At 38.5% G+C, this 13,479-nt stretch overlaps 1 protein-coding gene across 2 annotated transcripts in view; it reads right to left on the reverse strand.

Moving 5' to 3' along the window:
- The window catches only part of Acf (ATP-dependent chromatin assembly factor large subunit), a 711,969-nt gene that overhangs the window by 185,906 nt on the left and 512,584 nt on the right, over positions 1-13,479 (reverse strand). For both annotated transcript variants that reach the window (XR_011017808.1, XM_068226116.1), the window contains exon 18: positions 8,721-8,825. Coding sequence is in view for 1 of the 2 variants with exons in the window: in XM_068226116.1 (XP_068082217.1) it covers positions 8,721-8,825 (105 nt within the window). In the remaining variant the exon portion in view is untranslated. The remainder of the gene's footprint in view (positions 1-8,720; positions 8,826-13,479) is intronic.

The following is a 13,479-nucleotide window of genomic DNA, read 5'->3' on the forward strand; positions in this document are numbered from 1 at the left end:
ATCGGACTGGCCAACTTAATTACCTACGATATAGAAAATTAATAAAACTCAAATTAGGGGGTCGTCTCCCGATTTAAAAGGGATAAATGTCATTGGGACATTTATTTAGAGTGTTTAATGTCCTCTTCCGTGATAACTTTCAGAAGAAGAAAGAATACTGTGTGGTTTCTGCATGGAAAAGTACTGGGCCATCTGTTTATTCTCACGACACCTCCTCGAGATCGGGAGTTTACCACGCATGGTGGGGGAAGCAGAACAGATTTTAATTAATTTAAAGAGATTCACCGAAGGATAATTGAGTGGTTATGTCTCAATCGCACCAACTAGATACTGGTCACCGATTACCCGCACTATTATACCTCGAGTACGCCGGGAATAGGCGCTACGCAAATTAGTGCAAGGGGTATTGCTCCCTAGTAAAAACTACTGCAGGAAGGGACAAGCGTCAGTCGGGGTTCGCGGCTTATCGACGGCGAAGCTATGCTCGGTTAAGCCCTCGTTAGGTCTTTGTTCAAGTGAAGTTAATTCCTATTTTAAGTGATATAATACAATTTGCATAAACAGTGCATAGTTTGATCTCTGTGACGCTAGTGTTAACTTTTTGGAAACCGTGACGTGAAAAGTCATATTATTATGATTACTATAATATAATAATCTTACGTAGTCGCATATGAGATCGTGATCGGACGTTCACATTGAACGCTGTTAACCGGAGTGTGAATTAAACAGTGATGTTGTGTCTGTACAGGATTAAGTGCTAGCGGCTCCACCAGCATCAAACAATGGCTCATCAACATCAAGATGGACTGGTAATGGAAGTAATCACCGTGGTGCCCATGGAGGAGGAGTAAGCCCAGGATGGACTTCCCGAGTTGACGAAGGCGTCATCATGTGATAGAGATGAGTACAAAGTTCTAATATCTGGCATGCATAGAAGGGATGGGAATATTTATTGTAAACTGACGCTATAAGAGATTAAAGATGTAGTCCTGTTGAAATAGAGCGCCGGAATGGGCGCGTAGTAATTAATTCTTAGATTAGGAAACCGACTACAGGTCTGAGTAATCGAGTGTAAATAATTAAGGGAATATAATACTTTAGCTTTGCATGGGATAGAGATTCATTCAATTATTTCTTTCTTGGGAGATCCTGTTTGTTTATTTGCGTCAGAAGACCAGTAATAATAAGTTTATGGGAGTACAGTGAGAGTAGTTATTAGAGTATTCATTAATTTGATAAGTGTATGGTATGTGAAATGGTAAGTACTACTGTACGCAAGGCACGTCACTACGAGACTCAGCGGCCAAATTGACAGCCTCAAAAATTCCACCCTTTGAAATAGATAGAGAGTGATAAGATAAAATTGATTATGTGATTAAATTTACCAGGAAATGATCCTAAAGCGTGTGTCAAACATCCATTCGCGTGGATATTAATTAGTTAATTAATGTATTGCCGTGAGACGATAAAGTAGCCATGTGCCGACCATCGATTAATTAGCAATCAGTAATCAGATGTTAATTGCTGCGCGAGTGCTTAAGTGTGTTGTAATTGCTGAATAGATTCCGCACGATGACCAGGTATATGGAATGTAGCGGGTAAGCTATGTAGGACGGCAGGAATAATAATAATAATAATAATAATAATAATAATAATAATAATAATAATAATAATAACGACCGGGCAAAGATTACCATTATAATACGGGAGTCGCGATGTGAGATGATGTGATACTGTTGGGTAAATGTGTTGAATTCAAGGTGATTTGCGCGAGTCATTTTAAGACCGCAGTTATTGTAGATGTACTTCCGTGTGCAATGTTACTGTTTCCTTTTGAAAGGAAATGTTACGCCTGTGTGTGGGTGGTGACCCTAGGGGGTGAACAGCCGTCCGGCCTTGGGTGAGTTGTGTGCTTTTTTTTTTGTTGTGGGGGCGTTCCGTAGGCCGAGGAAGGAGCGATGTTGCTGTTAAAGAGAAGTGGGCTTCTCTGAACGGCGAAATAATATGATTTACCTAACACGGCAGAGCTGTGTAATAATTAATAAGCGACCCGGCCGATGATGGTAATGTTTGCCAATGAATCGTTGTTAAGTGTGCGAGTATAATTAGATAGGGATTACAGGACCCTGCCTTCATCGCAAGAGGTTGTCAGTTCGATGCTCAATGTAGGCATTGGAGGCCTACAGTGTCAGAAGGAAGATCGAGTGCCTTTTACGTATTTTTCTTGCATATCATGTACCATGTATGTGTTTTTATGTCATGTGTGGTTGTACATAAGGTCAGTGGTGGTTCTGTCCATCAGCCTGACGATGTCTAGAATAGCGAGGATCGGTTCGATCCCAGGTGTTGTATCATATGTGTGTATTTTCATTTTTTCGTCATTTCATTGGGAAATATAGGTCTTTATTAGAATAGGGATTGCTCAGACGTGTTGTCGGACGCATGTTAGTTTTATGTGTTAGCGATAATATAGCCTCAGTGTTATGATAAAATTACCATTCGCTATATGTCACGATACATCGCTTCGCGATCACGTACTCGTTTTTATCACGTATAACGGACAGATGTCCACAAAACAAACTACAACAAGCATTTGTAAATTTTCATGTAATTCATTAGTGTTATTTAGTGCGTCATTTCCCATCATCATTAAGGTTCAATAAACCGGTTTGTGAGTTAAATATTTTAATTCGAATGTGTTCTCATTTTAGTTATGTATGCCCCGCTTCTTCCCCCCCCCCCCTGTACGCCTTTAAGTTTACTTTAGTTCAGCGCCTATTTATTTCATGCTTCTCGACCCGTGTGCGACCCTGTAGATTCCATGCCGGTGCCAATTAAGGAGGGGCGGGTGCAATACAATGTCCAATAACGGACCATTTATACTGGTATTACAAACCACTTAGTCGAGCAGCTCGTCTCCCTTCACCCAAGTATTCCCAGCCCAAACTCTGCAACATTTTTGTAATGCTACTCTATTGTTGGAAATCATCTAGAACAAATCAAGCTGCTTTTTCTTGGATTTTTTCCAGTTCTTGAATCAAGTTATCCCGGTGAGGGTCCCGTACACTGGAACCATACTCCAGTTGGGGTCTTACCAAAGACTTATATGCCCTCTCCTTTACATCCTTACTACAACCCCTAAATATCCTCATAATCATGTGCATAGATTTGTACCCTTCATTAGCAATCCAATTTATGTGATTACCCCAATGAAGATCTTTCCTTATATTAACACCTGGGTGCTTAAAGTGATCCCCATAAGGAACTTTCATCCCATCAAGGCAGTAATTAACACTGAGGGGACTTTTCCTATTAGTGAAACTCTTAGCGAGTTTGATTATATTAGCCGACTATGGGTCAACGTTACAGTATATTCATTTAAAAGGTTGAGCAGGGATGCTTGACCTACTAAGTCATAAGCTTTCCTGAAACTTACAATTTTAGCACAGTTCTTGTTCCTTGTGATTTTGTCTCTTATTACTGTATTATTGTTTCCACATTCATTAACTGTTCTGTGCATGATATAACAGTGTTTGCTTGTTGTATATAATAATGTATAGTATAGGTATTCTTTTTTCACTCTGGTCTTGGAAACTTTTTTTATTATAAGACAGTGAATATCATTCAATATTTTGAAGAGAAGAAAAAGAAGAGAATCCATTGTCTGCTTAACTTTACATTCAGTTTTGTTTTTTAAATCCATGTAAATCCTTGCCATTTGCCTCCACATGTATGATAAATAGTGAAGAGCATGTAGTGGACATTTCCCTCGCAGAACTGCTCGTAGGATTTCACTCTACAGCCTTCCTAGTTCCTAGTGGCAAGCATTTTCTTTGTTATTACATGTGCGTTAATGTTTAACGAAGTGTTTGTAATTGTCTACGAGTTTTGTATTCGTTAGCTATGACTGAACAAGTATCACACTTTAGGAACTTAAGGTAAGCATGTTTAAGGAGCCTTTCTCGTGGACAGTTGAGATTTTCTTCTAATGACGCAGAGGAAAAGTTCTCTGCGAAACATAAAGAATTTCACCTTAATTTCTTGACACGGCACAAGCCCAAAAGCCTATATCATGTCTTAAGGTAAGCACGTCTACGGAATGGAAGTGTATTAACCATGTTCCATCATTTTGATTATTCTCAGCATACATACGTATTTACGAATTCATCTACTCAGGAGAATTAATAATCTTTAATCATTGCAGGTGATACTGTTGTGCGACATACTGCAGGAATAAGAGCGGAAAAATAAAAGGGATTTCGATGAATATTGAATTTTCACGACCGCATTGTAATCGAAACAGACTTTCAACGTAACACGACCTAAAACGTTGAAAGTCTGTTTCGATTACAATGCGGTCGTGAAAATTCAATATTTATTGACATGCCCCACAACGGGCGACTTAAACGCACTCTACAGTGTGCTAGCAGTAGTGCCAGACCTGTAGCTCAGATCCTTTCAAACAGAACAAAGATGGCCTAGGCCACCATAGCTCAATTGGCAGAGCAACCAACGCTAAATTGGGAGGTTGTGGGTTCGGATCCCACTGGTGTCCGGTTGGCCATTTTTGTTCTGTACTTAACATCTCTTCAACACGTACTACATGTACGTAACACGACCTAAAATGTTGAAAGTCTGTTTCGATTAAAAGGGATTTCATTTAATGAATTTCCATGCTATTCAGAACTTGGAGAGAAATGGCTGTGTTACTTCTAGAGATGCATTTGTGCCCAATTTTAAGACTAGAACTTCTTTCGCATATGGGTGGCATTTTCTTAAATCTGATTTTTGAAGTGGGGTGGAAATGAAGATATTGTTAAGGATAAAGTTCTCCCCACTGTGTTTGAAGATTATCCTGCATATAACAAAATAACCCGAGAAAGGAGAAAAATTTCAAAACATAATGTAAACTATGGAACCAAGAAGGCGAGTACATGGTTCAAGGCAATAATGGTGTTACTAAGGCAGAAACAGAGAGATGTGATGAAAATCCCACATGACGCACAATGTACCAATTTTACCAATCATAAATATCAGTCCACTACAAAAAGTAATGTTCACATTAATTAAGTGCTGCAATGCATTTGTCACAATTAAGAATAAAACTGTGGCCTGTAAATCCTAAATTTCAGAAGAGGCAGTTGCACCAATGTGATAACCAGTACTACATAATTTTAAAAACCATACCATAAATTAACGAACATAATAACCCTTCCAACATAAAATGTTCAGTTCATTTTATGCCATATTGTAAATGCGAATAAGAAAAAACAGCCAAATGGCCAGGAAATTCTTTAAAACAATGTGTGATTTGGAAATTTATATCACCTAACGCAGAAGCTAGAAATAATTACTTTATGTTGTTGATGATGATGACGATGATGATTATTGTTGTTTAAAGGGGCCTAACAGCTTGTTTATGTTACTGTCAAGGAGCACAATGAGCTGCTATGTATGGGAAACATAATTTGAAATAGGTGTAACAGACCTAGTAAAATCCAGCATCAAGTGGAATGGGAAAGGCTGAATGAAGTCAAAAGAATGTGTTCTCTAATTAGTGATGACGTATCTATCAAACAGCAGTTGGAGTACGATAAGAAGCTAGATACATTTTTTGGTCCTAAGGTCATTTCAGCACATACAAAAGCTCTTAGATGTAAAAACAGATTTGATAACTTACCTATTCTGCAAGATGCAAGAGAAAATAGGACCATACATGTGAACCATTTATTGTGCTTCCTGATAAATAGCTACCTATGGCATACTTTGTCTCAAAGAATCTTTCTGAGCTCGAAGTTTACACCCTAATGCTGTTGGTAATTAAACAAGTGGAGGCTTATGGTTTTGTAATAGTGAGGTTAATTACAGCCAGACACAAAATATATGCAAACATGATGAAAAGATTGTCAAAAGGATAAGCAATAAAGCCACAACTATGTCATTCAGAAAGCCACAAATATGTCATCCGGAAGACCAAAGCAGACCTTTATTTCTACCTCCTTTAATCCATAGGCTGAAGCTTGTTTGTGCAGTTACCAGGCAGAAATTCTAACTGCACATTCTTCGAATAGACATACATGGGATATGCAGGACAATGATTGATGATGATCTTCCTATTTTGTGCACACATATTTGCATCCAGAGCACCCAAATGATGTAAAAAAATATGAGTAATAATAATGTTATTTGCTTTACGACCCACTAACTACTTTTACAGTTTTCTGAGACGCCGAGGTGCCCGAATTTTGTCCTGCAGGAGTTCTTTTATGTGTCAGTAAATCTACCGACACGAGACCGACATATTTGAGCACCCTCAAATACCACCGGACTGACCCAGGATAGAACCTGCCAAGTTGGGGTTAGAAGGCCAGCACCTCAACCGTCTGAGCCACTCAGCCATCCAAGGTTTTCGGTTGCCATCAGAGGCAGTTGGTAATGTTCACAACGATTCAAGCAACGAGGCATTTTATAGATTTCCCTATCACAAAGGGGTTGAGGATCTTCTCAGATCCATCAGCGTTGGCTCCCAACATCACTGAGCCCCATTTTTCTGTGTTTCTCACCAAGGAATCCCTAAGTATTGTTAGGCAACACACTAAAGAACAGTCCAGTTTTGTCTAGGTTAGAAACTTTCCTGGGTTTGTATTTGTTCGTCAGCTCCTGCAATCATCCATTGCTCCAATCTTCCACAGTTTTGTCACTAACTGACTTTCATTCCCCAAAAGTCCAGCTCCATGGCTAAATGGTTAGCGTGCTGGCCTTTGGTCACAGGGGTCCCGGGTTCGACTCCCAGCAGGATCAGGAATTTTAACCATAATTGGTTAATTCCCCTGGCATGGGGACTGGGTGTATGTGTTGTCTTCATCATAATTTCATCCTCATCATTACACGCAGGTCGCCTACGGGAGTCAAATCAAAAGACCTGCACATGGCGAGCCGAAGTCCTCGGACACATCCCGGCACTAAAAACCATACGCCATTTCATTTCATTCCCCAAAAACATTATTATAGGTTTATATTCTGCCTTTTCCTAAATCAGACGATCCAGCCATTGGACACGCTGAAGTTTACGATACCAAGAATGTTTGCCACATTACGTGGATTTTCTCTTAAGAGCACAACACCAATTGGAATGCCTGCAGCTCTTGAAGTTTCAAACCAAATTTTTACTATATTTTCCAATTCCTAGTATTTGGAATATGATATATATTTTCTTCTTTTGTCCGCATTCTTAAGCATTTGATCATATGCTTCCTATGTTTTTGCCATTGTATTCAGCGGGGATGTGGATACAGGGAGCTACAACTTGCATGCCAGTGCAATATGTGTTCTGCGGAACGAATGAACTTTTGAAAAGATATGAGCCTTCTCTTCCGCAGGGGAAGTTTTCCTTTCGTTCATTTTTCAGCATTATTAGCCAGAAAAGCACACCAACAATAAAGCATGTAATCGGCTGGTTTCGCCCATGTGTTGTTGTAAAGTGCGTGCTGTCTGGTTTGGTCATCAATCCGTGGTTACTTGAAGTGTTATAGGTTAGTTGCAATCACTGCGATGCGGGAAGCATAAAATGTCGCAATAGTAAATTTGAGGATTTTATTACAATGTCAGCCTAGGAAATGGAGGGGACCAACAAAAAAATATGTAAACGATGGGAAAACTAATACAGGAACATAAAAGCAGGGTAATACTGTAGTCTAATAAAAATAACATTGAGCAGCAACAATTCTTGGACTACTTCAGAGCACCTGGTGCAAACAGGTGGGAACAATGGCAGGAGGGTACTCGGAATGAGGAGATAAAGGCTAATTTAGGAATGAACTCGATGGATGAAGCTGTACGCATAAACCAGCTTCGGTGGTGGAGTCATGTGAGGCGAATTGAGGATAGGTTACCTAGGAGAATAATGGACTCTGATATGGAGGGTAAGAGAAGTAGAGGGAGACCAAGACGACGATGGTTAGACTCTGTTTCTAACGATTTAAAGATAAGAGGTATAGAACTAAATGAAGCCACAACACTAGTTCCAAATCGAAGATTGTAGCGACATTTAGTAAATTCACAGAGGCTTGCAGACTGAACACTGAAAGGTATAACAATGTATGTATGTATGTATGTATGTATAGAACTAAAACTAACTGCAGGATGTGGGACCTACACTTTTCAGAGGGAAGTCTACCAATGGATTGATGAACAGGAATAGGAAGAAAGTAATAAGGTTAGAGAAGCGCTAACAAACAGGGAAGACTACTGAAACAACGCAATAAAGCAATAAAAGATGGGTGAATTTTTGTTAATCCCAGTTGCTTCGGGAAAAGCACGTACAAAGAACATGTGGCAAGGATAACATGAAAGCAGCATAGTGCAGAGGTAGAGGTGAGAAATAGAAATATACTGAAGAGCAGAATACGTAAAACAAACATCACCATATTTCATCAGTGCTGTGGCAGAAATAAAATTCAAACACATGAATCACAGCAATTGTCATGAAATCAAACATGACAAATAGAATATGTAAAAGTTTATGTCACATTTTCGCCTTCTGACGGCACACTGGTTGCGGAACACTGGTGTAGAGCACAGATTGACACACGCAATAAAGGGAAGGAGGCAAGTACAACTGTAGTGGGAATGCTAGTTTCATCACAAACAGAATGCACAGTGCAGTGTTTCAGGAGAGCCTATCTAATTCTTTTTCTATTATATCTTAGAAAGATACTTACGTAGAGTTAGCAAATGAACATACAACTGGGAGTAACTTGTAGAGTTCATAAGGGACATTTCCCATCTCTCTAACTGGCTTATCTCTTCAGCTGGTTTATCTGCAACTGTAAGAAACCATTTTCATTCAAAAAAGACAAACTTAAAAAAAAAAAAAAAAAAAAAAAACTACTTTGCAAATATTCAGGTCAGGTTGATGATGACCTTTGCATTGACTCAGGGTTGCTCAGAGGTATGTTCATTAGGGGAAGCAGCAGGTGAGAGGAGGGGGAATGAGTTGAAGGACGAGAAGCCACATGTGTACACATGGGTTGCGACAGACTTGCCTGTCTGTTGATTAACATGCTGACTACCAGCTCCTCAGCAGTGCAGCCTTTTTAAATCCCCTAATTTCTATAGTGCACTATTTTACATTAAATGTTACTGTACAAAAACTGGTAGCTGAGCCTTTCAAGAATTCACATAATTTTGTATAGCCTATCAGGATTTCCCTCATAATTACTGCTGTCGCTAAAGTGCAAGAATGACAATATGTTAGAACTGGGTTTGTGCCATGGTTTTCAAAAAAATCCGGCGAGCCGAAATTAGTGTCCTCTGTCCAGTACATTTTCAGATCTGCTTTTTGAATTATTCCGGTTACAAACACTAGTCCTAAAAACTTTTTCATCTCATTTATGTCAACCGGTTTCCACGTTTGAAAAATAGAATGGACCTATTTAGTGAATGGATGCATACTGTGCTAATAATTTGTTCCGTATAAAGGTTTGTCTGATGGCATATATATTCAAGAAAATCGTTATTTACAAATAAACTGACGAAAGACATAATTTCGTTGCTATTTTCGATATAAAGATTTAATCCTACCCGGTCAGTGAAATTGATTGCAGGCAGGCAATTAGACGGATGTGTATCGGTTATTAGAATGTGCTGAATTTCACTTTGCCCAGAGTATGGTATATCATCATCGGAACTGCTTTTGCTATCACACAAATCTGGGATGAGTTCATCACCAGAATCATCGTTCAGTAGTATGTCTTCAATTTCCTCACTTTGTATGCTGTGTTTGTAAGTCGTCAAGTCATCGCGACACAGTAACTCACTTCACTACACACCCTTACAAGAATACCACGACTGGTTTAGGTCCATGTTTACTCAAAGTAAAAAAGAAAGCATTGTAATGAACCCTCTGCTCAGGTAGTCAGGGTGAGGGACTGTTCATTTATATGCCATATATGGTTTTCAACACAAACTATGACTTTGTACGAATTTAGTGCTAAATTTGAAACGTTTAAATCGCGCGACCTCAAATGCCTTAACTGGGATACGGTCTCGCACATAGGCTGCTCTTAAACGCCTTAAGGCGTCTACGGGAGTGAATGTGTTAAGATCTCTTTCAATTATTGCATTAATAGGAATGTTAGTCTTTTTCCTGAATTTCGTTGAGATTGTAAATAGGGTTAAATTCCTGATCAAGGTTTAAACAAATGTTTTGCAGAATATTTAATGAAGTTCCTTTATTGAGTATGTGCAGGAACTCTAAATCTTTATCTATAGATGAGATGATGATGTTTGTTGTTTAAAGGGGCCTAACAGCTAGGTCATCGGCCCCTCTATAGATGAGAATGAGCGATTACAATCCTTCATGTGTTCACTCATAGGGGAGGACTTCCTATATTTAGCTGCATTAAAGTGTCCTTTATAATGGACTAGAAAATTCCTCACAGTCAGTCCAATCACACTGTTTATGCAATAACTTATAGACCCTTGACTGCAAATATTTATTAAGTGTATTCATGTTATAAATTAGTGTTATTGGTTCTGAAACATGATGATTGTTGTTTAAAGAGATCTAACACTTAGGTCATCGGTCCCTTATGGTACGAGGTGAACGAAAAGAAAATTAAGACTTCAAAATGTAACCACCAAACAGAATCTAAAAAGAATGATGGAAAAAATGATCATGAAACAAAAACAATCAGTGGATCCAATTCACACTGTCTTAATTACTGGTATGATTCTCATTATCAAAAAGGGTCCAAATTCTAGATCACTGGCCCCTCATAATGGTACTACTCCCTGGTAAAGCAGAACCATGATGTTCCTTCTATAGCAGTACAAATCACAGGTAACAGACTCATGGTGTTCCTCACATAACTGTGCTACTACTCTCAAGCAATGCAGACTCAAGGTTTTATTCACATAGTGGTACTAATCACATGTGTCACCCAAACCAGTTGTGTTTCTCACTTAGTGACACAAATCACAGGCAAAACAGACCCATGATGTTTCTCATAAAGTGGTACTAATCATAGATAACGCAGACCGATTCTGAACACAGTGGAATTGACCAGTGGAGTACACATGATGACCATCATCACAAAACCCGTCCAGACCCGTAGCATTTCTCACATAATGGTACCGCTCCTATGTAACTTAGACCAATGCTTTTCCTCACAAGGTGATACTAGTCTCAAGTAACATCAACCCATGGTGTTCCGCATGTAATGGTGCTAATCACAAGTATTCTCATAATTCCAATGTCATCATCCCTTGGTCGCCCCCTTTAGATGGCTCTTACGAGGGACAGCAGATACCGTGGGTTTATTCTACACCTGCATCCCCGACCCACAGTGGGTGGTTCTGAAACCAATGTTGAGGTTTTGATTTTGAAGATGTTTGGGATTTGGTACAGAAATAGAAGAAATTTTGAACACTGTGATGAAATAAAACATTACAATAAATAGAATATGTAAAAGTTCATGTCACACTTTCACCTTCTGACGGACACACTGGCTGCGGAACACTGGTGTAGAGCACAGATTGACACAAATAACAAAGGGGAGGAGGCAAGTACAACTGTAGTGGGAATGCTACATCATCACAAACAATGCACAGTGCAGTGTTTCATTATTTCACTTCCAATAATACAATTTATCAGGAAAAAAGGACTCCCAATGGGATCCCTTATTTCTGGAATGTTGGCCACAATCTACACAGATAATCTAGAAAAAACTAATTTACTTAATAACTTACAATGAATATTCCAATGGTCAAAATATGTAGATATTTTATTCTTCCACCATCAAGTACAGAAAATGTACACTAGGTATTGTCAGTATAAAAATTATTTTAGCTACCTATATTAGGTCAGTTTTTGAAATACCACATTCTAGATACTCTTCTACACTATAAAATGCCTTTTTCCTTAAGAATTGTGACAGTACCCTGTTAAATGAACTATTGTCTAATGTTCGAATAGGTAGTGGAAGCTTATTGTACATCTTAAGCTGTTGATAACAGTGGCTGTTTGTGCTTTTACTAAGCCTGGAGTACGGAGTATCCAGATCATTCTTGTATCTTGTGTCGTGCATGTGAACTGTAGATCTTTCTTTAAATTTGGAAAGATTCTCTTTCACATGCATAATATTTGTAAGAATATATAAACAGGGAACTGTCATAATTTTTAGGCTCACAAAGGAAGTTTTACAGGAGTCTCTAAATTCTAATCCAGCAATTAGACGGACTGCCTTTTTCTGCCATATAAATACATTATTTGATGTGGGACAATTTCCCCATAACCTGATCCCATACAGTATATGAGGGTGAAAGAAAGCATGATAGGATGCAAGTAGCATATCCCGACTGATGCAGGTTTCCAGTTTCCGCAACAGATACCACACCCTGGATAATCTCTTACAGAGTTCTGATGTATGTATTTCCCATGTAAGTCTTGTATCTACATGTAGGCCTAATAATTTAACAGAATTACGGCAGCAATTATTTACAGTGTGATCCAAGGTAAATATGATATTTTCTGTTTTAGTGACGTTAATAGTTAATTTATTGTGATGAAACCAGTTTTCAGCAATTTTAACAGATGTGCTGACTTGGTTTTGTAGTGTTGTGATATCAACATTACTGTTTACGAAAGTTGTATCATCAGCATATAGAACTGATGTGCAGGGAACATTACATGCTAGGTCATTGATATAGACCAAAAACAGGAAAGGTCCCAAAACAGACCCTTGTGGGACACCTGCTTTAACCGTTTCCATACCAGATTTTTTATCACTTATTACCACCATCTGTCTCCTTTGATGGAGATAGGATGCCATTAATTTCAGTTCATGACCCCTTACTCCATAATAACCAAGCTTGTGAATTACGATTTCATGCGAGACACAATCAAAAGCTTTCGTCAGGTCAATTAATGTAGCACCTGTGACTGTTTTATTCTCAAAATTATTTAATATGTCTTTGATGACACATTCAACTGCTTTTATCGTTGAATGACCCTTCCTAAATCCAAACTGTTTGTTGTAAAGCAAATTATTTCTGAAAAAGTACTCGTCGAGTTGTATAAATATACAGGATTCAATAATTTTGCTCAGAATGGGTACTATTGTTATAGGGCGGTAATTTGATGGGCACATTCTATCCCCCTTTTTAAAGATAGGTATCACTTTAGACATCTTTAAACACTCAGGAAAAACACATTGTCTAAGCATTAAATTTATTTAAAATGTCAATGGCATTAATATCATGTCAATAACTGCTTTGATTGTATTGTTAGAGACCATAAATGTCTTGGGTACTAGATGAATTCAAATTTGTGACAATACTTCTGACTGTTTGCAGATTTACTTCCACCCACCTAAAATCATTATTCAATACATTTGAGGGAAGATCAAAGTTATGCAACCAGTCTGAGAAATTATGTTTACTTGCATCCCCATCTGATGAAATGCTTGTGCTTTCATG

This window comes from Anabrus simplex, chromosome 2 (genome assembly GCF_040414725.1).
Source record: "Anabrus simplex isolate iqAnaSimp1 chromosome 2, ASM4041472v1, whole genome shotgun sequence".
NCBI lineage: Eukaryota > Metazoa > Arthropoda > Insecta > Orthoptera > Tettigoniidae > Anabrus > Anabrus simplex.